General features: G+C 40.1%; 1 protein-coding gene across 2 annotated transcripts in view; it reads right to left on the bottom strand.

The window, feature by feature from the left end:
- The window catches only part of UBTD2 (ubiquitin domain containing 2), a 33651-nt gene extending 9512 nt beyond the window's left edge, over window positions 1–24139 (bottom strand). The window contains exons 1-3 of one of the 2 annotated variants that reach the window (XM_033927798.1): window positions 23956–24085; window positions 17709–17835; window positions 7088–7324 (exon numbers count right to left, since the gene is read on the bottom strand). In XM_033927798.1, coding sequence (XP_033783689.1) covers window positions 7088–7262 — 175 coding nt within the window. In that variant the 5' untranslated portion in view covers window positions 7263–7324; window positions 17709–17835; window positions 23956–24085. Of the gene's footprint in view, window positions 1–7087; window positions 7325–17708; window positions 17836–23955 lie in introns of both variants that reach the window. The other variant, XM_033927797.1, reaches the window with a different exon arrangement.
- Window positions 24140–27148: the final 3009 nt, after the last annotated feature.

Raw genomic sequence — 27148 nt, 5'->3', positions numbered from 1 at the left:
ATATAAACAAAATCAAAGTCATTAATCAAAAACCTGAATAAATCAGAATTTGGCCAAATGAAAATATGCTAGCGTTAAATATTACCAAGACCAAGACCATGATTTTTCCCTGGATAGAAGGGATTTCTTTATGCGCCCCAATAACACTTAAAAACAACCCACTGCAATCGGTCACAACTATAAAAATCTTTGGGATCACTTTTGACCAAAAACTTTCATATTATGATCATATCAGTTGTGTGGTTAAATCCTGCTCCTCCAAACTTCGAATGATCTGCTCAATATCGAAATTTCTGGAACCTAAATCATTAAATATCCTGATCCACTCATTAGTGAGTTCCAAATTGGACTACTGCAACAGCTTACTAATAGAAATTACACAAAAGGAAATTAGGCACCTCCAAATAATTCAAAATACGTCAATCAAACTAAATTTCAAATTCTAATAAATTTGATCACATCACACCCCTGTTGGAAAAGGCACACTGGCTCCCAATTAAAAAATTGTTATAACGGTAGACCTGCAGAAAGTCTGGGAGGATGTCGGGTGGTCACCAGGTGATGACCCGAATATAGGACGAGACCTCCATTTTTGGGCCATTTATTTGGCCCTAAAATCTTGTCCTATATTAGAGTATATACGGTCACATGAGCAACTGGATCCAGACATCCCCACACCTCTGGACATCATGAACCATCTCCTTGCACAGCAATGGCAGTAATCAAGCAGTTAGTTCATCTCCTTCAACCTAATACCATCTGTGGGGGTCAGGTATGGTCTTATTAACTCCCCTCTCCCCAAAAAATGAGGTGGGTTGTCCATTTTTATTGACACACCTGCCCCTTCATTAAGCATGCCACCAGGAATCTATCCCTTCAAGGCTTTGTCTTGGAGAGTAAATGAGGTGAGGAGGGCTGGAATGTAAGCTCAGAACCAGCATCACATTAAGGTATTTCTTAGCTCAAGGGTCCATTAGGAGCTTTCAGAAATGCCAACATATTGCCACATCTAAAAGAAGAAATGCTGCTTAATGCTGAGCCAAGATCCCAGGAGGCCTACACTGCAGTCAATGAAAAGAAACTCAAAGATAAGAAAATGCTGTGAAAGGCTACTGTACCAGAACAAAGCGTCCCAAGGAAAGATGGAAAATTCCTCTCTCTCTTGCATCAGGGAATCAATCTCTATACAGCTGGACTTTTCTTGTCTAAAGGTTTTAAATTCTTCTACACTAACTTTAAAATTTCTGCAAGTAGAATACGACATGTTGCTCCTTTGTGCTGATCAAGTTCATTGGATGCTGCTGCTGAGGACTTTGAAGCAATCGGAGAAAGTCATTAAGTCAAAACAGCATGTGCAGAAACAGGACTTCAAGGGGGCAGAAATTTGCAAGCAACAATACTTACTGCTAAACATACATGTTCAGCTCAAGCTGCACCGAGTTGCGAAAGGAGAAATTCTTCAGCTATTATCGTTACTAATACTAATTTCTATAGTACCACCAGGTGTACACAGCACTGTACAGACTGACCCTGCTCCTCAGAGCTAAGTAAGAACACAGGCTACCCTATTCAACACACAGACCAACCCCCTGCTTCCCAACCTCCAGGGGTGGAAAACCATCTGGATGGGTTATAGATGGGAATCACTGACAATGGGCCAACTAAAAGAAAAATGAAGCTCCTAAGCTATATCACCAAAGATGATGATCCAGTGCTCCAGGAATGGCGAGGAATGACTCTAAAGCAGTCAGCACAAATGATTATTGTTTTAGAGATACTCTTGATGTGTCACAGTAACATTAAGCAGCAGTCAGCTTCAAGGGATCCGCGCTCTGAAGCAGAAGATGGAAGCTTGGGTCGAGACTCAGGCATTTGCTTCTTGACCTGGGAACAGTGCTGGAGCAGCAGTCTGAAACCTAAGCATCAGCTCAGCTAAATACCAGTCTTCTCTCCAACGAGTTGATGGTGGCCTTCAAGAAAGCTAAATAAGTTTCTCTATCACACCAAGCAGGTGGTGATGGTTCTGGGGGATTGGAACTCAGGTCCCTTCCAGGTTTCAAAACCATCTGCTTATATTGTGAACAGAGCTAAATAAGATTAGCAGTAGAAGCAGTAGTGGTACAACCTCCAACCACTAGGATGTGCTGCTGGTTGAGCCAGTTTTCGCATACTGTGATTTTGAACGAATTAGCCAGTAATGTAATAATCCAGCCCTCCTGACCTTGGATTTAAGTCTAAGGGATGTTTCAAGGTCATTGATCACTGGTCTCTACTAGCCTTACTGCAATTAATGCACTACAAACATCTTAATTATAAATTACTACAGTATGATACATAATCCAATCAGCTGCTATCAGATACACAACTGCTATGAAATTAATTGCATAACATTTTGGAGAAAGATGTGGAGAAATGCTACAGAAGAAAATCATACAAAGGAAAAACATCAAAGTGTGCTGTACAATGGCCTCATCTTTAGACCGAGATGAAAAAGGCAAATGGTGAAAAGGGTAATAAGGAACAGCAGAAATACAGAATACGTCAGTCTGGCGTTCAAATACAGAGCTTACAGAACATACACAGAAGGCAGGCAGAATGTGTTAGAGCAGGGTGTGACAAATTGCAGGCACCATGTTGCTATGCTACCTAGAAATTTCATTGTGGCACCCAGGACTTGATTTGTGACAAACCACCAGAGAACGGTGTTCCAAAATGTTTTGAAATCTCTAGAAGATCCCCATAGCTAACCCAGCTGCATGACCTGGTCCACAAAAGGGGGCAAAAACAGAAGGAGGCATTTAGCAGCCTGTATGGGCCAATAGAAAGAATCAGTTCAGTGCTGCCGCTCAGAAATAGGGGGAGAGAAGAAAAGAGCTAGAGAGGGGGCTGGAGAGAGGAAGAAATAAGTCTGAGAAGGGGCAGGAATAGGGTAGGACCAAAAGAATTGCAAGACTGAGTCAGGCCAAAGGTCTATTAAGACAAGAATCCCGTTGGAAACAGCGGCCAATCCAGTTCACAAATGCTTGGCAGGATCTCCAAAGGTACAGGAGCTAAGATCCCATGCTACCAACTCCTAGGGATAGGCAGAGGATCCTCCCTATGCAAACTGTGGTGAGAAATGACCTCAGTAATGACCGTGGCCCTTGTCCTCTTTTCACCCACAAAAGAAAATGGATCCATCAAAAATAAATCAAAAATCCAAACAGAAAATGGCAAACCTATTTTTTACTGTATACAATGTCTTTTGAGTGACAAAACTGTTTTCAGAACTGAGGTTGAGAAGAACACCTGTGAATGCTTTGTGAAACACAGGGCCAGTAAGGTCACCCACCCAGCAAAAGAACACGCAAAGCGCAAAAGGTTACAAGTTACCAAACAAGTGGTGACAATCACAGTTTCTCCCTCTGGACATGTTCACTTGCTTTGCGGTGAACTTTGTGCTATTGTTACATATGAAAAGTGAGCTTCAAATAGAAGAAAGTGGGCACCAAACTGTTTGACATCATTGTTTCAACCACAGATGCTTTTTTAGATTGCCCTAAATTAAAAAAAAATTCAAATGCTAGAGAATCCAGCCATTAATCTTCAGATTGAAGAAAACGGATAACGTTACACCTTATTTACGTGAATTACCATGGCTACCTAGAGAAGGGAGACTACTTTATAAATTCTATTGTAGTCTATTTAAAATGCGGCTTGGAGAAACTCCTGATTATGTGCCACATCTCGTTAAATTTTCTAATAATCCATCTCTGAACCTAAGAAACAATGATCCTTTTCGGTATTCCGTCATTAGGAACATTAGATGCAATAGAACTTTAATTCCACATAGGCATATCGAGCATTTCAAACTAAAGTTAACCAGCAATCTAATTTTAAATGTTTCAAAAAAGACCTAAAGGCCTATTTATTCCATGAATTTGTTATTAATAATTCCTAAATATTGTTAACACTAGTTTTTAATGTGTATCACCATAATTACTTATGTAAACTGCTGTGAATTTCATGGAGGCATTGTATGTATTGTATCATCTGCATGGAAACTGCTTATGTTTATATTCCATTCAGTAGCTAATGCTTTGTTTCAGATCTGACAAAGCCAAAGTCAAGATTGGAGACTGTCCCAGATTATGAAATAGCCAAAGGAATTAAACAAATGCAACTGGGACTTTGTGTAAGTACCCAACTGTAGTCTTGAGGGTTCCTGGTCATAAATGTTTGGCTTTGACCACCTCGCAATTAATAACCTCATTTATTAAGCTGGAATAAAGGTTGAAAACAAATGAGATTTTAGATAGGCTTCCCAAACTACTATTCAAATTCTCATGATCAAAGATGCTTTACTATAATTATTGCTGGAGGAATGGTGTGGCTACAGCCTCAGCAACCTGAGATTGTGGGTTCAAATCCCACACTGCTCCTTGTGCCCCCATTGCCCCAGGTTCATTAGGTAGAGTATGAGCCCATCAGGACAGACAGGAAAAAAATGCTTGACTACCTGAATAGAAATGTACAGTACTTAGGCTATAAGTGATACAGTACAGTCTCGGTTAACCGGGTCTCCCTGAAGCGCCAGCGTCCTGAGCCGCAAATCCTTACTCCCTCCCCAAACCAGCTCAGGACTGCTGCTGTGCTGATGCTTTGGTGCAGAAGGGAGGGGGGGTTTACAGCTGCTTTGGGGCTCAGGATAGCTGCCGCACTGGTGCTTCGGGGAGGAATTTAGAATGTGTTAGATAAGGTTTCTAACACACTTTCAATTAACCAGAAAACCAGTTATCCAGTATCCACCAATCCCCATGGGTGTTGGATAAATGAAATTCTACTGTATATAAATACTAAAAACAAATAAATTCTGCAAGCAGCAGGTCTTCACCCACTGTTCTTGTTAGATATGAGCGCACATCAGTGCTTCAGCCAATCCAAATTCACTGACTACCAATCTTGCTAGATTGGAGGTTAACATTAGATTGTATATTGAACATGTGTGAGAAGAAGGCTGTTCTACATATGCCACATCCACAAATTAATTTTATACCCCTGGCTACTAAAAAGTGATAAACTAAATAGACCAGGCTGATGTATAAAAAAAAAATCTATACTATAGAAGAACTATCAGCAAGTTTTGCATAATTATTAACCTACTGACATGCAGTTTGGCAATCTCTTTTAAAGCAGTAAAATGGGCAACTGTAAAAATCACCGACATCCCCCTTTGGATTCTCATTTTCCCAGCAACACTAAAGGATAGTTATTCTCTATATAATGAAACATTACCCCTAGGTGCAATTCTGAACTAAAATATCAAATTACTATCAGCTGAAAGAGCCGCAGAGTGAAAGGAGAGGGAGATGATCCCAAATTGAAGATCAAGATCAAAAAGAAAAGAAACTAGGGACTAGTATAAAAATGTATTTCAAGAATGTTCTGCAAAGTTTCTACAATTCCTCCCACTTAGCTAATAGCACTTTCATATCCATTGCCAAGCTGATCCTCAAAACAACTCTGCACGGTGCGTGCATGTGTGAATAATGCATGAGCTGCTGGAGACTGGACTTGGTGAAACTCTGGTGGGGGGGGGGATTAAAATTAAATACAGGGAGCACAAAAAAAAAAAAAAAAAAATCAGAGCCACAATCAGCTGAAAGCCAGCCGGTGGAGGGAAGTGCAGTGGCTGCTGGCTCAGTTGTTTCGCAGCTTCCCCTGCTGGCTCTAGAGCAGTGATCAGCTGCCAACATGATCAAGAATGGTAAAACAAGGCAGTTCAACACGAGCAAAGAAGAACCAACAGCTATTGGAGAAGGAGCAAGAGAAATGTGGACGTATTTAGGCACTTAAAATAAAAGAATATGGGAATGGGCCTCTTTGTGACTATGAATTCAGGAAGATCTGATCAGCTAGATCTGGGGTAGGCAATTCCAGTCCTCAAGAGCCACAGGCAGGCCAGGTTTTCAGGATATCCACAATGAATGTGTATGAGATGGATCTGCATGCACTGCCTACTTGAGATGCAAATCTATCTCAAGCATATTTATTGTAGATATCCTGAAACCCTGACCTGCCTGTGGCTCTTGAAGACTGGAACTGCCTACCCCTGAGCTGGATAAACATTGGACGAACTCCATTTCCCTTGATGTCTTTCATTACCCCCCCCCCTTCCTCTTCATTTCCATACTGATGATGCCTCAGCTTCACAAATGGATTTCATTCTGCAAAAACACTGAAAAGCCGATTTTCTGATTTCTGATCTAAATAATAATAACTTTATTCTTGTATGGAATAAACTACCATGGAAGTTCTATGCGGTTAGCAGATGAAGAGACTGTACATTTACAGCGAAGTTACATTTTCGGCGACGCTGCATTTACAGTGAAGTTCATTTTTACAGCTAGGTTACATTTGCAATGAAGTTACCTTTGAAAGATCATCATAAACCCCCATTTTATAAAACCGCAGTGTGGTTTTTAGCGCCAGCCATAGTGGTAACAGCTCCGACACTAACAGAATTCCTGTGAGCGTCTGAGCTGTTACCATCTTGGCTGGCGCTAAAAAACGTGCTACGTGTTTGTAAAAAAAGGGGGGAAGGGGCAACGCATTGAGTTAGTCCAATGAAAAAAGTATCACTTTATTTCCTTTGTTTTTTGTTTTATTTCTTTATATTACCTTGTGTTCTCAAATAAACCTTAAGTCAAAATAAATACCTAAATTTACAGTTTATGAACACCTAAGAATAGAAGCTCTAATTATAATTAGAACTGAAATGCCCAGAGAGCATGTACGTCTGAGCTCAGATCTCCTGTTTTATCTTTCAGCTGTTTATGGCAACATCAGCAGATTGAAACAGCCAGACTGGTCCATCCTGCTGAGCTCCACAACTGTAAATAAATGCCAACCATGTCTAATGCCTCTGCTAGCTTCCCCTTCAGAACTTATTTTTCTCATATATGAAATTCAGACCAGAACAGAACTAGATCAATTAAAAACAATTTCTGACATTTAGTCTTGGAGCAAGGACAGGCTAACTTCAAGTCACCTAACTCTGCCATCTTTTGGCACTTCTGCTGGACTGAAGGTCTCCTGAGACACCTACCGTGTGGCAAGGTTATACTCGCACCGTCAATGATTGCTTGTGCCAGTTCGTGATCGTTGCTCTCGAAGGCATGAGCTGCGGCTTTGAGAGCATCCCAAATTTCCTTGCGGCCTTCGAAAGCTGGTGCTGTATCCCAGAATTCATCTCTTTTGCTACGCAACTGTCCGTCTGTCATGGGGTAATCGCTTTTCCATTTCGGCTTTTCTTTCTTCAGTGGCTGATTTCTACCCAAGGCAACTAGGGAGGGAAAGAAAGGAACACATTACACTAAGGGAAGAAAAAAAATGAATTCCTCTCAGTAAAACCAAGAATCTTTTATTATCACTGTTATCAACTTGTTTAACCACCTTAAGGTCAAATACACTCTTCCAGATCCTGCTCGTCTTTCAGGAGTAACCACCAAGTCTGACAACCATTTACAAGGGAGATCCAGAAGGATATAATGGGAGACACTTAGCATTTGAGTTCTGAATCAAAAGGGCAGAGTTTGTGCAGCCAACATGTCAAAATTCACAAAGCAAGCCAGATACTGGTTTTATCTTTCATGCTCAAAGCCTTCTGGTCTCGCTCTCTCCGAGATTCTCAGATTCAGAATCTCGGAGAGAGCGAGACCAGAAGGCTTTGAGCATGCGCAAATGCTCAAAGCCCAGACCAGCCCAGCACAGGGAAGAGGGAGGATCTCCCTCGCACCGCCCAGCCCAGCCCAGGCGAGGGAGGATCTTCGGGCACTGGCACATCCTGTGCATTGGTGCTGGTGCCGGTGCCCAATCGGGTAAGCGATGTCTTTGCGGTGCTGGGGGGGATGTAGGATCGCGGGGGAGGATGCCGGTTCGCAGGCCAGAAGAGGGAGTAAGCGGGGGTGGCGGGAGGAGGTTATAGCAGCATGCGCGGTATACGCGTGTGCGTGCTATATAGATTTTTTTTACAGCAATGCTTTGTTCCCGCGCGCTATATGCGTATGTGTGTTATACACGTATGCGCGTTATATGCGTGAAAATACGGTAAGTCACCTGTATTACTGGAATCATTAGCTCATAACATTTTCTTTGCTGGTTATTAGCCCACTTTACAAGTTAAACAAGTAAATTATGTGAATTTAAGATCGAGGGGCCATAGCCTAGTATCCTGTCTCTGAATTGGTCAATAAGCTTATTAGGACATACTTCGTAGATACGAAAAAGTAGATCCATTCATTGCTTCTTTTGTGCACAGAAATACTTCATCACCTACGCTGTACTGCTCCCTTGGGTTTTTGCAGCCCAAATGCATAAACTTGTGGATGTAAGCATTGAACCTTAAGGTGTTACACAGTTCTTCCACAAGCTTCCAACATATTCAGGACTAATCACAACTTATAAGAGTGCCTGTAATTGATTCCTAACAAGATTATTTCCTTGGTTGGATAGTCAACCAAGAAACTAAAACGGTTCTGAAAATAAAAATATGTACAATACAGAACAGAGAAGAAAATGGAGAACTTTTCCAATTAACAAGAGTAGAGATTTGAGACTGCTCGTTTTACGCTTTCTAGACCAGAACTAAATGCACAGACTGTTATCCGAAAGCAACTATGCAAACCACAGTAGTGTCAATGTGCTTTAAAATAAGAGTTGCCATACTGGGACAGACCGAAAGTCCATCAAGCCCAGTATCCTGTCTCAATCAGTGACCAACCCAGGTCAAAAGTTAGGGAGAGGTGCAATCTAGTTTTAGACTGAAGCATACCTTGTGCTTCCATAACATAAAAATAACCTTACAAGCCCAATACCCCATCTTCATACAAACTGACTTCTTGTCAACTCTATTGCTTCCACCAGTGGTGCATATGGAAAAATATTTCTCCTACTTAATTCCTGATGATAGGATCATCGTCCAGCAGCCAAAGTGGTTAGATATGTTACTATAGGTTAAGACTAGGATAAAGATAAGAACCACTACTTCAAACTTTGGTCCTGGCTCATATAGATTACTGTAACATTACATAAGGTGTAAAGAGTCAGTTTTGAGGAGACTTCAGATGTTGCAAAATGTAGCGGCCTCCAAATTCAAGTCATTCCCCTGATTTTAACAGTACGTTGGCTATCAGTGATGCCAAGAACGATTTTTAAACTATATTCCTTATGCTCCAGGTTATATGCAAACTTTCATTAACATTCTCTCTTAGAAATTCCAATCCAAAATCAAGAGAGTATTTGGTTTTGCATATCCCAATCCAAAAAAGGTTATTTATAAAACAGTATTTTCACCTCCGTTTCCTTACCAAGCAGCTAGTCACTAGAATTCAGTACCGATAGATGCAAGATGACAAACTAAGCAAACTTGTTTGGACCCAAATCTTTCAAAACCTGAAAAGTGAGCGACAAAGTTTTTGTCAGCTCATTTTTATTTTAAGGGTACTTAGTAAATTACAGCTTGATTTTAGAGCAAGATGTGGAAGAACTATGTGAATTCTTTTCATCATCTCTGTTTCTTTTTTTTTTTTTAAAGCTAATTTTGGTGGAACGCGCTACCGGAGGATGTGATAAGCAGGAGCACGCTACAAGGCTTCAAAGAGGGTCTGGACAGGTACCTGGAGGACAAAGGGATTGAGGGGTACAGATAGAAGTAGAGATAGGTATTAGGGATAGGATTAGAGGCAGTTACAAAATTAGTCAAGGACACTGTTCAGGCAATTAGACTTGATGGGCCGCCGCGGGAGCGGACCGCTGGCAGGATGGACCTCTGGTCTGACTCAGCGGAGGCAACTTCTTATGCTCTTTAATGTTCAAAGCTACGTTGTTGTACTCTACTTTGCTCGTTGCCCACGATTCGGAAACACATACCTGGCCTACTCTTTTTCTCTTTACGAAGTAACTAGTATGAGCTCATGACTCAGGATTTCCAGCGCTCTCTCTCAGGCAGCGTGGATCTAATGTGGCATTGTTTTTCATTTGAATGATACTGATGCAGTTACTTGGATAACAAGTTGGCTATTGACAGAGTCAAGAGTGGAGTTACCTCTTCAGGAGGAGAATGCATTATTCAGGATCAGGGTCAGCAGGTCTCCTGCCCCTGACAAAGCTAGCGGTCTGCATTCACACTTCCCTTTCTCTCTCCCTCACCAGTTTGACTTCTTTCTTCTCGCAATCTCTCCTCCATGTTTAATCCTTTCCATTAATTTTCAGATTTAAATTTTCAGATTTGAATACTTTCTTTTAGAAATCCAAGTTAAAAGGGAATTAAAAATAAAATACATTGCATTAATACAATTTTAAATACCTCCTTATTGATGAAGCAGCAAAAATCACGTTATAGGAAGGAAAGGGATTTGGGGTTTAACTCGCACCCTTTTCAGTAGCAGCACAAGAAAAGTTGCAGTCGTGTACAAGAGAAATTTCCATGTTTCAGAGAGCTCACAGTCTAAACAATTCAATATTCAGTTGGTGGCAATAAATGGTTTTTAAGAATTGGCCATTGCCAGCTACAACAAGCCTGGATATTCAGTGCTGGACCATGACTACCAGCATTTACATAGGTCCTGGCTGACTACTGGCCAGGACCTGCATAAAGAAATCTGTCGTTCCCCCTCCCCCCAATAAGATCAGTCTTCCTGTCCCAAGAGAAAACCCCCTTACTAACTCCATGTATAGAAAAAAAAAAAAAGAGAGAGCTAGTCCTGGTCTTTAAAAAAAACAACAAACTAACAACAACAACAACAAAAAAACTTCTAGCCTGCTTAAATCCTAAGCGGGTTATAAAATCACATATACAAAATACAGATAACATATACAACACATAATAATCATAAAACAGTAATATATTACTTACACATTTTCCTCCAAATTTTAAACAATTAATGAACACACTTTACTCCTCAAAAAAGCCTCCAACAAAACTTCATTAATCACAAGGTTAGAAAACAGCACCAAATGCTACATACATTGAACCAACTTCTATTTAGAGTGTCATTCTGAAAGCGGGACGGGCCCAGGCAGCAGTGCAGACGCCCAGACACCGCTGGACCACCAGGTTTAAGGGGTGCTTAAAAAAGAACTATGGGGCGTGGGGGTGTTTCAAAAGGAAGGGCAAGCGGTGTTTTAGAAAGTGCATCTTATAGACCGAAAAATATGGTATGTTGCATCTATCAAGTAGTATAATATTCAGTTATGGTAGAGCAATAATGCAGCTCTCATGCCCATTTCTAAAGAAGTCTTGTTAAGACAAATCGTCTGTCTCATTGCACAGTTATTCTAATGGACAGCATAATATTGAACAAACTAGGTACTATTTGTTCCATGGAAAAATTAAGGAGTCACAAAAGAGAGAGATAAAAGTATTGACTCAAGTAAGCCTTTTCAATCCCCCTCATCGTGTACTTCCAAACCGATTGCAACCAAGCATTTCAAATAAAGTTAGATCAAATACAGTCATCTTTACACCATGCCAAAGGTAGAGAGAAGAAATGACAGTATGGAAGTAGAGGTACAACAAAGCCTTCAGAGAGTAATATCAAAGGCCATCCCAAGCACCTGTGAACAAGGGTCCATATGACAAATATACTCCCACCACAATTTGAATGGCCAGACAAAAAAACCACCCCACAATTTCTGTGATGATCTTAACAGATCACAGGTTCATGTAGGCAAGCAATGTTACTAGGCAGAATAAATGTCATTTGTTTTTATGTAAACGTGATACATGCCACTTTGGTTTTATTAGAAACAAAGACAAAATAAGACATTTGAATACATTCAAAATACTAGCAAGCGTACAATGGGAGCCAGTCCTTTTGTTTGAGGAATCCGATTTTTTTTGGGTGTGTATTCTCCATAAACTGAGCTCAACATTGGTTTGGGTTATTCATGTAACATTACAGACAAACAATAAAAACTCTATTGATCCAAGGATAGTCCAGGAAGACAAAGAACAGATCCCCAAGGATGGTTTCCACATACAAAGTTCTTTCTGTAACACAAACAATCTATGTGGCCCATGTTTTGCCCACAAAATAGGCTGTTTCAGCAGACAGTAAGTTGGCCAAACTTTAGCAGCCCTACAGTGGGCACTGATTTCACATGATTTTATGTGAAGCCAAGACTGCTGCCAACTGGGAGGGCTGCTAAGTTTTGACCAACCCTGTCCTTATCTCTAAAGCAATCCATTTTGTGGATGAAACGTTGACCCCATCATGTAAAGACCATAAGAATTGCCACTGCTGGGTCAGACCGGTGGTCCATCATGCCCAATAGTCCGCTCATGCGGCGGCCCTCTGGTCTAACACCAGCACCCTAACTGAGACTAGCCCTACCAGCGCACGTTCTTGTTCAGCAGGAACTTATCTAACCTTGTCTTGAATCTTTGGAGGGTGTTTTCCCCTATAACAGCCTCTGGAAGAGCATTCCAGCTTTCTACCACTCTCTGGGTGAATAAGAACTTCCTTACATTTGTACGGAATCTATCTCCTTTCAACTTTAGAGAGTGCCCTCTTGTTCTCCCTACCTTGGAGAGGGTGAACAACCTGCCCTTATCTATTAATCATATAAACTAGGACTACACAAAGACACACTGAATCTTTTGTAGGTGAACCATGCGAGTCCTGATAAATAAAGAAATATGAGGTCCCATTGACAGATGGCTGTGTAGCATGAGCCCAAGGTAGTGTCAGTATTACTTGAGCTAATCTCGGTACATGATAAAGTGAAACAGATCAAGATCTTCAAAAATGACAAGCTCAACATTATTTGTATTAATGTAAGCACTGGCCAATGGTACCGGAAAGTAGAGGCTACTGGATCTTAACAAAAATACCACATTAAGGGTACTGAGGCTGCTGAATTTTCATAATAATAATTTTTAAAAAGTTGATCACCTTCTACAATAAAAAGATGGGTTAGAAATAGGGCATGTTGCATGGAAAGTAGGTCAAGTTTGTTTGTTTTTTTTAAGGCAAAGTCAAACTCTTACTTCTTTCTGGATCTGGGGAAACCAAGTCCTGTTGTAAACTGGCATTCATGAGAATAATTTAAAAAGTGAGCTGGACTCCAGGCTTTACCACCAACTAGCAAGGTAGATTAGCAACGGATGATGATTTGCCGACTGAACTTTTGTTTTCCTTGAAGGAAAAGCAAGAGACTAGATCCTCCAGAACAAAGGGTGGCCTACGAAAATATATATGAACACACGTATAGGCCTATGGCACACTATTTCTATTGGAGGTACGTGAATTGTCTGCATAATATCCCCTCGTGCCTTCTGCTCCACTGCCTTAAAGAAATCTTGGACTTTACACTTCATTTCATAGGGCTTATATTTCAGAACCTACACTATTTTGGTATTTCTCTTATCTATATCCTTTAGCAGATGTAGTTTCAGAATTTAACACAATCCAGAAACTTTACCCTCCTGATGAAGAAATGACCCAAATCAATACTAGGATAGTTAAGAACATAGGAATTGCCATACTGGGATAGACCAAAGGTCCATCAAGCCCAGTATCTTGTTTCCAATAGTGGCCAATCCAGGTCCCGAGTACTAACAGATTTTATGTTGCTTAACCTAGGAATAAGCAGTGGATTTTCCTCAAGCCATCTTAATAATGGCCTATGGACTTCTCTTTTAGGAACATTTTTAAACCCTGCTAAGATGATTATGTTGCCATTTTTGTTAGTTTTCCTTTTTTTTTTAAATCTTTATTCATTTTCAAACTTACAATAAGTGTGACAATATATTCAAACAAATTAACAATAAATATATCACTTAATAATCATCACTTGTACAAATGATATGCTCTTATCTCCCACACTTCCCACCTTTTCTTATCATATAATCAAATACCTTGTACGATTTGTAATAATAAATTACCCTCTCTCCCCCCCTCACAATTGAACTTGTAAATTCAAGGGAAAAATTTATATACCGGTATATGTTTGATTTTCAGAACCGCTCTTCTGTGCCATGGGTTGAGTATGGAGTCAGGAATAACAGCTCCTGGGGAAGATTCTTGGCTTACAATAAGGGCAACACCTGGTAGCTGGATTTATAGCCAAGCACATAGATGCAGGGTTAAAAAAAAAGCCCCAACGCATGGCTCCCTGGTCTATTCTGGATGTTTATATCATCACAGAATCAAAATGGGTCAAAAAAAATGAGAAAACGAATTATTTTAAGACCACAACAATATCATAAATCAAATATTAAAATATTGGTGAAATAGTTTTCTAGAGTTTAAAAAAAAAGTGGATAAATGGGCAGAGACTAATTGGCAATATCTTTACAGATTTTACTAGATTAAAAATAAATGAACCATTCAAAAGTCCCTTAAAATGAATACTTTTAATATTAAGATAGTCTAACATCAGAGAAGGAAAAGGGAATGGGGACTTGTATACTGCCTTTGTGTTGCTTTGGCATTCAAAGTGATGGGCACTAGAGGATTAAGTGACTTGCCCAGGATCACAAGGAACAGTAGCTCTACTGGTGAATTAAAATGTAAGGAATGCCATAGGGACGTTGCTACAATGACCGAATAAAACCTTCCCTACCAATGGTCTTAACAGATTTTTAAAAATACCCTAGCTGTGAACGAGAGTCCGTAGTACTAGATCCCAGCCTTCAATCTGACTGAGCTGGAAGACACACGAAGAGTGTGAGTTAGCAGGGTAGAGCAAAATGAATTAAAAATAAAAACAAACCTGAAGGAGGCCTTGAGCTTAGGATCAGGGGGACTTTATCATATCATCCGAAACCTGCTTGCGTCTGCAGGGTGATGAATTCTTTCCCTCATTACTTCAAATGGGCCACGGAAGGTCACAGGGAATCTCTAGACATGACAGGCAGCAACATCTGCTGTACACCAGGACTCTATTTTGACACACATTTGACTGTCTGTAATTCCCATCACTCTTTCACTTTCCAGATAAAACTGTTTTTCATGGAGGGCCTAGTCACAGAGGAGTTAGTACTATGATTATTTCTATGCAACAACTGTTGCATGTCCTAAAAATTAAGGTTTTTGACTTTGAATGCAGTTGATCCTTACAAAGCTGGAAAATCTGCAGGAAGAAAAAACAATCTTTAAAATAAACTACTGTATGTGCAGCGCCTTTGAACCTTGTGGCTGATAGCCCTAACAGCGAGCCTGCTGGTCACTGGGATGGCCTGCTTCCATATCTTGGCTGCATCTGGATTAAAATCAAATTGGAGGAGCGCCATTAAGTGGACAGTGACTCTGGAATATATTTATAATGCAGGAGCATTTTATTTATTTTAAGTTACTAAATAAATGTATTTGTTTTTTTAATTAATTAATTAATTTTTATTTAAATATTTTTGTTTATTTGGTGTTTTGTGTCGCCTTTCATTATGGGGTAGGGAGGGAAATTGGAATGATTTTAATATATATGTATGGAGTGAGGAGGGGGGATATAGGGGAAAAGTGGTTTAGATATATTAAAATATATTTTTGGAGGAATGATAAAATGTTTATGCAAATGTTTTATTGTGAATTTGATTGTAAAGAATGTCTTTTTGTATCATATTGTTGTATATTCCTTCAATAAAATGTTATAACATAAGTTACTAAGGCCCTCTTTACTAAACCGTGCTAGCGGTTTCTAGCGCAGGAAGCCGCGCTGAATGCCCCGCGCTGCTCCCGACGCTCAAAGAGTTCCTATGAGCGTTGGGAGCAGCGTGCAGCATTCAGCGTGGCTCCCGGCGCTAAAAACCACTAGCACGGTTTAGTAAAAGGGGGCCTAAGTTATTTTTATCTTATTTAAAATGCTCTATAACAGAATGCGGTAATTTATCTTTAGTTACATAATACATATCTTTTGCTGCTAGATCCTTTTTATTTTGATTGTCCTTATTTTTCTTTTCTTTCTTTTATATATACTATTTTTAATTACTTACATTCAGTTTTTCTCCATTTTCTTCTTAGGCACCTTAGCTTAGACTGTGCTCCTAATCTGGGACAGATAAGTTATTTCGATGTGCCTAATATTCTAAATTAATTTTTTATGTTACACTTTCTCCTTTGATGTATCTAATTTATGTAACTGCCTAGGCCTGAAAGGCATTTGTGCGTTATACAAATAAAAACTTGTGTCATGTTATCTCCAGAACTGTACATAAAGGCACTATATCACCTTCTGCTAGCCATTCCTATCGCTATACACCACTGGTCTCAAACTCACAGCCCGGGGACCACATGCGGCCCACCAGATATTATTTTGAGGCCCTCGGTATGTTTATCATAATCACAAAAGTAAAATAAAACAGTTTCTTCATCATATGTCTCTTTAGCTATAAATGACAATATTATGATTAAGACTTAGTCAAAAGGAAAGATTTATAATCTATAAAGAGTTTTACCTCATGCAAAATTGTCATTTCTTTAATAAGACATTAACTATTTTTTCTGAGGCCCTCCAAGTACCGACAAATCCAAAATGTGGCCCTGCAAAGGGTTGGAGTTAGAGACCACTTCTATACACTCAAGCATCATCCTAGTTTTTGCCTTTTCTACCTATTGGTTACCTTAAGATCATCACATACGATCACACCAAAGTCCTGTTCCTCTTTCTTCACTTCTTAAACTGTGCCATTTCTTAAGGGTTTTGCAGCCCAAATGCATTAAATCTTAGGTCTCTTACTTTGAAAATGGGAAGTCAGTGTCCCTCCACTATTAAAGATGTACGTACCTTCACAAAAACTTTGCAGCAGCCAGGGCCAACCATTCTAAAGGGAGGGTGGAGGGGAATACATCAAGCGGAACACACATTTTACCACCTGATAAGTCTTTCTGTTACTGAAAAGGCTACAGAGTTTGAGGAAACTTTTCAAAGGTGATTAATTCCTAATATTTAAGAACATCTGCAATGGCAAAAATCCAAAACCACAGATCCAAGAGATCATGCCAACACAACATCTGGTAAAATGACTAGCTGGTATAAAATGAAGCAGTAAGCCATGCTCAGAAAACATAACACCCACTAGATATAGTTTTCTCTGAAAATAATGCAGTGACATTCCATTGCACCATTTCACATTAATCTGTCTCATCACAGAAATTTGAAAAAGGGGAAAACATACTTAAGACATCCTCAAAGAGGTTCTATAGATGAACCAGATCCATTGCCAGTGCAAAATACTTCAAGGGATACCAGGGGAAAAAAAGGGCTACATGGTTATAGCCTTTAAATTTGGCAGACAAAAACAGCCTTAACATAAGAATAGCCCTTACTGGGTCAGACCAAGCTCAGTAGCCTGTTCTCACGGTGGCCAATCCAGGTCCCTAGTACCCGACAAAAACCCAAGGAGTAGCAACATTCCATAAAGAATCCCAAGGAATAGCAAGATTCAAGAATCCCAAAGAGCAACAACATTCCATGCTACTGATCCAGGGCAAGCAGTGGCTTCTTCCCTCATTTCTTAGGAGCATTTCAGTTGCTTTACTCCTCATATATTCTTGTAGAACATACACAAAACACTGCAATAGACAAACAGTGGGGTTTCTCAGCTGCTTTCATACCCAGGCTCCTCGGTTCAAAAAGGCTAGAAAACACCACTGGTTTCTTAACACAGACACTGTAAAATCGGGATTTACGGAAATTGAGAAAAAAAAACAAAACAGTGACAAACTTACTGTAGGGACTCAAGCTGTTCCACTTCCTAACAGAAGCGCCACACTCCAGCTGAACTCATGCAGAAAACGCTGCTTCCCAGTAAATACCTTCTTTGTATTAAACTGGAGGCCTTTCAGAGCTGCTTACCTAGATAAAGAACATTGTTTGGAGAATGAGGAATTAATGCTGGTTGGTAGACTGAGAACCAGGAGACAGTCTACCTCTACCACCTGTTGTGAGTTTGGGCAAGACATCACCAACCACTGTCTCGGGCATCCACTTAAGACTGTAAGCCCTCTGGCAAAAGACTCTTTGCAATTATTCCACAAAGCACCTTTGTGTAGACTGCTACACGAATGCCAACACAACAGAGAGGTTGTTGTGTATTTCCCTTGGCATGTTCAAAGTCTGCTCCTTTGGCTGCTAACGCTGACAGAATATGCTCTTGAATCCCAAAAGAGCGAGGTACCATCCCTTTCTACATTTATAGACCAACTAAACTTAGAAAATATTGTTAAAGCTGACAAAGTGATCCTAATGTTACTGAAGTGCTGACAGTTCATCTGAACTCTCTTACACTTTCAGAAAAGGAATAAAAAACACTTTCCATACTAATTTTAACTTTAGGTTCATGGAGAACTTGTATACTGCAAAAAAAAAAAAAAAAATACCTCTAATAGCAACTTTATAAATGTTACTTTATACAAACATCTCAATATTACAGTCATCACTGAACTGCTGAACCCCTTACCACACTGACCAGTAGCAACATTTGAACATAAAATTAGCTAAGCCTATCACCTCTTAACTTCATCCTATGCCCTCTCATTCCAGAGCTTCGACTCATATGCATTTATGCCATGTAGGTATTTAAACGTCTATCATATCTCTCCTCTCCCGCCTTTCCTCCAAAGTATACAGATTGAGATCTTTAAGTCTGTCCCCATATGTCTTATGACAAAGACCACGCACCATTTCCTCTGGACCGACTCCATCCTTTTTATATCTTTTTGAATTCTGGAGGCCGCACCATCAATAAGAGATAAAAAAGATGGAGTCATTTCAGAGGAAGGCTACTAAAATGGTGCGTGGTCATCATAAGACATATGGGGACAGACTTAAAGATCTCAATCTGTATACTTTGGAGGAAAGGTGGGAAAGGGGAGATATAATAAGAGACATTTAAATATCTATGTGGCATAAATACACACGAGTCAAGTCTTTCATTTGAAAGGAAGCTCTGGAATAAAAGGGCATAGGATGAAGTTAAGAGTAATCTAAGGAAATACTTTTTCACAGAAAGAGTGGTAGATGCATGGGACAGTCTCCTGGAAGAGGTGGTGGAGAACTGTCTGAATTGAAGAAAGCATGGGATAGGCATGTGGGATATCAGAGAGAGGAAGAGATAATGGTTAGTGCAGATGGGCAGACTGGATGAGCCATTTGGCCTTTATCTGGCATCAATGTTTCTATGTTAATATTTCCAAACGCCTACCCGTCCTATTTTCTAAGGTAGTGACTCCTCAAAGGAGGTCACATCATTGCTGGGGGGATTAACTCCCTTTTCTTTGTCTTTTACTATGACCATTGCCCAGTAGGGGTGGTCGCAATGTGGCCTACAAGTCAGTGAATATCCACAGGCCCCGCATCCTCTCCCAGGTAGGCTTCTTAGAATGGAAACCCATAGGCAGTACTGAGGGCTAGGCGCACTGATTCCCAAGACCTGCCCTGACTGCTGCTGTCTTCCTGCTTTGGATGAGCAGAGAAAGGAGGAGAATAAGTAGAGATTTGCTATTTTTGTTTCCATCATCAACTTGGGCTTTGAGAAATTTAAATATTCATCTATTTAGAAACAGTTTCTGATTTGAAAGATAACCGCTCACCAGAATGTGAAGGGACTTTCTTTCTGCAGGGTCTTTTCATCAAAGAAACGTTTAATAACTCATAATAATAAAAGCTTTTCCTCACTTCTGAAATTTGATCATGGAAAGTAACTAGAGGATCAAGTAATACTCCTAGATATTTAAATTGTTCTACTGTAAGAATTGTTTCCCTAACATTGGTATCAAATTAGGGAGAGAAAGAAATATGACCTGTCAACCAACATGTAATTGTTTTCTCTACATTAAGGACAAGCTGGTGATCATATAACCATTTAGACAGAGCTGATAAACCATTTTTGAGCTTGTGATATGTCTAAAGTCATGGGATTAATTTTTTCTACAATTAAAATATCATCAGCATAGCAACACAATTTAACCCCAAACTCTTGAATAACAGATGTGGGGAATGAAAATAATAAATAAAATTGGGAAGAGTGAAGATCCCTATGGAACTCCACGTTACCGTAATTTATAATCTTTCCAGAAATCACAGAAAATGTCCTCTTGGTAAGAAATGATTCAAACCATTTTAGAGCATCATAACCTTGTCATCTGAAAATGGAAACTATCACTGTTAATACTAAATAAATTTAAGAGCAAAATGCAGAAGAGAAAATAAATAGCTTTCAAAGCAAAAGGTAACTTAAAAAAAAAAAAACCCCAGCACATCTCAAAGAATCTATCAAATACACACAAAAAAACCCCACTAGTATAGAGGAATTAATCTCTGTGGCTTCTTTTTTGCAAAACTCTTGCATGACAAATAATGTTTGTATATTTACCAAATAGGATATTGAGATCTAAGACAGTTTCAAGTTTATTAAAAATTTGATTGAACGCAAATCAGAATTTCTAAGCGTTTTACAAATTATAATAATAATAAAGGGGAGACAAACTTAACAAATAATCACTTAACAAGACATGACTGACAGACAGGAAAGTTGGGAGAGCTACAGATTAAAAGTGAAGTGTACAAAAAGGGAAGATCACAGTAGGAAGGGGAGGCAATCATAAATATTGATCGGTTCTATGTGAGAAAATTTTGTTTTAGATTCTATATGCCTCTTGGAAAAAGTAAGTCTTTAATAATCCCTTAAATTTCGATAAGTTTTTCTCCGTCCTGATATACAAAGGTAAAGAGTTCCATATTGTGGGGGCTGTAACTGCGAAAGAAGTGACCCGACGTTTCTAAGATATTTAACTTAGTTTGGGGTCCATTGACGTCTTTTGTACAATTGTTATAGTTCTTTTATCCTTCTTTTTGCTGGTATAATTCAAACACACCTGGGGGGAGGGAGGGAGGGATATATCTTTAGTGTGATTCTTTGATGTAATTGTGGGGTGGGGGAGGGCTTATATTGCTGCAATGCTATAGATCAAATTTAAGTGCTTAGTTGCTATTGTTACTGATATGAATATTGTGTTGCACTTTTTGTTAGTAATGGAAAATCAATAGTGATGCTGTTAGTTGTCGAGACGGTAAGAAATGTTGTGACAGGGACGTTTAATATTTTCAGTAGCTACAGCATGGCTATGGAACAAATTGCCAGGTGTAATGCGTTTATGTAAGAGTACCGAACAATTTCATAAGTTGCTTTAAGACTCACCTGATCGTGCAGGCTTTTTATGATAGATGAATTGTTATGATAGATGAATTTAAAAATGATTTCTGATTGTTTTATTGATAATGTTTTAATGTGTCTGAATTATTATGTCTGCTGATTGGAACCTGCCTAAGTTTTAGACGGGAGATAAGTTTTTGAAATAAATGACAAATAATTTGATTGGAGCAGGAGAAAACACATTACCGTGTGCAAGTACCTCTAAATTTTCAGTTAGGCTCAGGAATTCTGCAGAACAGAACCAGTGTTGTGATACTGAGGTGGGAAAAATCTTTTGGTTCTTATGTTTTGGCAGGTTCCATCTTTGTCTCAATTCTCCATTCAGTATCTCACTCTGTTTCTCCCTGGGTAAGCACCAACCCCTAACACTTAGGATATCATTAGTGACAAGGCTCAAATTTCTAGGCACTCAACAACCTAGCACTCAAGATTTTTATAGCTCTTATATTTCTTCTTTTGCTCTTTAGTCTTTTATTACTAAAAAAAATATATAATCAGTTATATAATCCATAGGGCTGCAGTTCAAGGTGGCTCTCAGCAAATTTTCTGAAGGCCTAACCTACAATGAAAACTTGACTCCTCTTCTGTTTTTTAAATTTTCCCCTATACTTTCACTGGGGGCTCGTTTGTGGTGCCACCTTTTGAAGAGCAGTTCTACTTCCTTCCAGCACCACAGAATTTGTGCCCTTGGTCTTGAGTGAATAGTGTGAGATTTTGGGCAGCACCTAGCTCAGACTCACTGATAGGAAGAGGTGGAGAGAGATGGTGTACAGAGAGGCCATACAGAGTCAATGGGTTCCCAGTGCTCCCAGATCTTGCAATAAACATCATTAACTTTTTACTAGTAGAAACCACAAAATGATAATACTCTCAACGGTAGAGTAGAGATCAAAATGTATGAAAACAGTCAATACCATCTTGGTTTAACTCCTAATTTTTTGGGTGATGAAGAATGTCAAATGAGGGCATCAATGACACAGTTATGGTTTGTACTCATGCAATTATAACATTACCATAACATACAAGCTGTGAGACTCTCTAGAGCAGGGGTGTCGAAGTCGGTCCTCGAGGGCCGCAATCCAGTCGGGTTTTCAAGATTTCCCCAATGAATATGCATGAGATCTATGTGCATGCACTGCTTTCAATGCATATTCATTGGGGAAATTCTGAAAACCCGACTGGATTGCGGCCCTCGAGGACCGACTTCGACACCTGTGCTCTAGAGAATGACACGGTGTATGCCACTTATTTGATTTACTTGTGCAGACTATGTTACTTTACAATGCACAAATTAAAAGGAGGACTACAATCTGAGTTTTAGAACATTTAAGTAATACCAAGAAAGTAGCTCTTCTAACACAGCATGGGCTAACTCTACATCATCACACTTGGAACATGTCAGCTGTGTAGTATTGTATATGGGGTGGTGATACTTCACAATAACTCATTGTGAAAGAATAACAGATGATTTACACATACCAAACACCAGCCCCAAAGGTTTAAACCACAATGCTGAGTGACAAATGCATTATAAAATACACAGATATGTCATTTTGTACCTAATTGATTGCACAGCTTTAATGTGTGTTGGTTACTTTGTAAGTGACTTTGATGGGGAAGGGAATGTAACAAAGGCTGTGATGTTTATTTTACAGCCAGTACTAAGTAATTTAATTGGATTCAGTCAGCATTGTTGGTGTCTATGATTACAATTAGCTGTTTTAGCTGCCCTATGCATTTGGTTTGGTTTTACTTCTTTTTTCAGCTCTCTCTCTCTCCACACACACATTCTCACAACAGTCTAAGGCAGGGGTGTCAAAGTCCGTCTTCAAGGGCCGCAATCCAGTCAGGTTTTCAGGATTTCCCCAATGAATATACATGACCTCTATTAGAGGAGTGTGTTGCGCAGTGGTTGAAGCTACAGCCTCAGCACCCTGGGGTTGTGGGTTCAAACCCTGTGCTTCTCCTTGTGATCCTGGGCAAGTCACTTAATCCTCCATAGTCCCAGGTACATTAGCTAGATTGTGAGCCCACCGGGATAGATAGGGAAAATGCTTGAGTATCTGACTGTAAAACCGCTTAGATAACCTTGACAGGCGGCATATAAAATCCTAATAAACTTGAAATATGTATGCAAATGGTTTTTTTTATGAATTTAATTGTAATTGATATCTCTTTGTATCATTTTATTGTATATCTATTTGATTCATTCATTCAATAAAATGTTATAATTAAAAAAAAAACCCAAAACTTGATGCAAATAGATCTCATGCATATTCATTGGGGAAATCCTGAAAACCTGACTGGATTGCGGCCCTCGAGGAGCGACTTTGACACCCCCTGGTCTAAGGTTTTGAAACTTTATGGGATTTGCAGGTGATGAGCTGCATGATCTAGCACAGGGGTAGGCAATTCCGGTCCTCGAGAGCCAGAGCCAGGTCAGGTTTTCAGGATCTCCACCATGAATATGTATGAGATGGATTTGCATGCACTGCCTCCTTGAGATGCAAATCTATCTCGAGGACCGGAATTGCCTACCCCTGCCCCAGCATAAGCATTCCATTAATTGCGTTGCAAGCGGAACCAATTCTTTTGAGCCCTGATCTAGACGCCGCCGACGCCGTTCACTCGGCGGGATCGAGGCTCGCGGGGACTCGCGCCTGCTCCCGGCGCGAGGAGAAAGGGGCGCCCAGGCCCCGCCTCCGAGGCCTGGCGCGAGGACCCCCCGCCCCAGAGCAGACAAAGGAGCGGCGCGAGCTCACCTCCGGTGCCGTCCGAGTTCTCGTTCAGGCTGCCCGAGGAGTCGTGGCGGCTGCCCACACACCCGCCCATGGGGCCGTCACCCGCTCGCCGCTCCTGCTGCCCCGGGGCGCGGGAACGCGCCAGCACACCCGCGCGCCGCCTCAGCACGGCACGCTCTCCGTCGCTCCGCCCCTTCCCCTCATAGCGCCCGAGGACGGCTGGCTTTCCGTAGCACCGCCCCTCCCTTGTGCGCCGGCTCAGCACGCACTCCGTCGCTCCGCCCCTTCCCCTCATAGCGCCCGAGGACGGCTGGCTTTCCGTAGCACCGCCCCTTCCTCGTGCGCCGGCTCAGCACGCACTCCGTCGCTCCGCCCCTTCCCCGTGCGCCGGCTCAGCACGCTCTCCGTCGCTCCGCCCCTTCCCTTCATAGCGCCCGAGGACGGCTGGCTTTCCGTAGCACCGCCCCTTCCTCGTGCGCCGGCTCAGCACGGCACGCTCTTCGTCGCTCCGCCCCAAGTTCCGCCTCCATCCCTATGTCCCGCCCCCTTCGCTCCTCCTCCTGATCTCTCGTTCTAGCGCGCTTGCCTCTGGCGCTCTGACGTCATCGAAAGGCGTCGGATGTTGCATGTTTGCAGCCGGATGAAGCGTCACGGGAAGGGATTCTGCTCTGTGTGGATGAGGCGGATCCGGAGATCCGTCTTTTGCTAATTCCCTTGTGCGATCTGGGGCCAACAGAGCGTAACGGGAAGAGCCAATAGATTGAAAACGAAGAACAAAAGTAGCTCCCAAGGCCTTGAAAAAAGAAATTCTTTCCTTCGCCTCTGGAAACATTTGAACTTGAGCTCTGCTAGCCTAGAACTGGTTTTTATATCTTTTGGATTTTATTAGAGGACTTGAGCTGCATTTAAGCTAGGATTTCTTTCTTTGAATTTGTAAAATTGTGCTTGATTTTTTTTTCCTTATGTCTTGAATTTTGCTTTCTGTACAAGTTAATCTTGATTATGTATATTTGAAAATTTATAAAGAAATAATAATTTTTTAAAAAGTCCTTTCTGGCAGGCAGATGGAGGTCAAGGTTTCAAGGTTTATTAAATATTTGATGAATCGCTGAATCTGTTTACAAAGCGATGTACATAAAAATAGGATAGAATTAAAAATAAATACAAAATACATGAACATTGAGATTAAGACAAGACAGACATTAGTTGGAAGGGGAGGAGGGTAAAAAGATACATCTGTTTTATCGAGAAAGACCCTGGGGGCAGGAAGATGTCCTGGTTGGAAGCAATCTGATTTTTAAAAAATATTTATGCGCCAAACAAAAATGATACTAACTTCTTTAAAGACCTCTCTATTGTCCATAAATAACATATCATGTTCTTTGCATTTATTAATATGAGGTGAATTTAATTGTCTACTGGATCCTTTTTTAGATTGCTCTTCTAATTGCAGACCTACTAAACTCAATGTAAGGAATACCTTTAAACCTCTTATGAAAGAATATGGATGTACTGACTTATAGAGATTAAGAACATAAGAATGGCCTTACTGGGCCAGACCAATGGTCCATCAACCGTTGGGAGCAAAGCATTCAGCGCAGCTCCATGCGCCAATAACCGCTAAAAGGGGGGGGGGGGTTAAAGAGAGAAAAAATTAACAACTCCATGGTCTAAATCACTTTACTACCCTATCTGGTGGAACCCAAATATAAAAAGATGATTTCTTGGAATATTTGGCAATCTTCTAATATATGGAACTTAAATGATCTCTTTATAACTAATACAATAAATAATATAAATCCTTCATGGAAATCTTTTGCAGATTTATAATCTATTTTTAACCTCCCTGATACACAGTTCTATAAATTGATTCAATTATTATATTCTCTAAAGAAAGTAATCACAGAAATCAAGGACTTAAGTGCTTTTCCTTCATTGATCATTTATTGCAAACAATTTATGGCCACGGATCATTTAGCACCTTAGTTTTACAAGTTAAATGTTCAGAAAATAAAGACTTCATTAAAAGACTTCATTAACAAATGGGAGGAAGATTTGCAATACAATTTCTCTAATAGTGCCTGGGAGAAATTTTGGAATGTAACCTTGGCATTATCAAAATCAGCAGCTCTTACACAGACAATGTTTGTATAGCTCATAAAGCGCGTTGGACACCAATTAAGTCACACTATATAAATCCATCACTTTCTCATTCCTGTTGGTCTTCTAAAACTGTTTTAGGCACAGTAGAGCAAATGTTTGAATGTAAATTTGTTCAATCATATTGGAAAGAAATTTGGAATACTATTTGTTCAGTGTTTAATTTGACTACTGAATTAACATACAGACATATTATTTTGCGATCTATATGTTTCCAACATATCCTAAACCAGCAACAACACCTAGTGTTTGATTCTTTGCTTTAAAAATCATCTTAAACTCTTGGAAAGACCTATCCAAAATTCATTACATGCAATGGTGGAATTTGGTTTGCTTAACATATCGATACAAAAACTTATGTAAACAAAAAATCGTTCCTGGTCGTTGGAGAAAGTTCCGGGCTATTTGGGCTCCCATTTGGGATAGTTTGTCCCATGGAGCCCGAAGTATCCTGTTGAATTTTTGAATTTCTTGAGTTTTGACACTGGAGTGCTGGGGAGGGTGGGGGGGGGGTGGATTGGGATCGGGAGTTAATTTTTAAATTGTCTTGTAGAGTTTCTTAGTCTCCGTGCAGAAACCCCACGGAAGACTCTCTTATCTTCTGTTTTGTACCAATTTTGTATATGTTCTGACTGTTGTATTTCATTTGTATGTGTCTTTTTTCAAACAAAATAAAAATAAAAAATCGTTATTACATTCCAAAAACATTGACAAATGGTCTATTTTATCTTCCTTAATTGGTCTAGATGACATATCTACCACATTGTCTTAGGTTTAACTTTGTTCATGTTAGCACTTTTGCTTTTTTCTTCATAACTGTTGTGATAGTAAAACTTGTTATATCAATTTAGATGTTTATGGTGTTTTTGTAAAAAGAAACTTCTTTTCTCAATAAAAATAGAAAGACTAAAAAAAAAGTTTAATTCCTATGTTGGTGTGAATTGAAGGGATGCCCCCTTAACCACTCCATATCTCTACAGTAAGAAGACAGCAGGAGGAATGTTTTGTACATCCTGTTCGCAGGCCTGCCACTCCAAAATGGCGGGCCTTCCCG

This window comes from Geotrypetes seraphini, chromosome 18 (assembly GCF_902459505.1).
Source record: "Geotrypetes seraphini chromosome 18, aGeoSer1.1, whole genome shotgun sequence".
Lineage (NCBI taxonomy): Eukaryota > Metazoa > Chordata > Amphibia > Gymnophiona > Dermophiidae > Geotrypetes > Geotrypetes seraphini.
The sequence above is the reverse complement of the archived record's forward strand: the minus strand, read 5'-3'. Positions and strand labels throughout refer to the sequence as shown.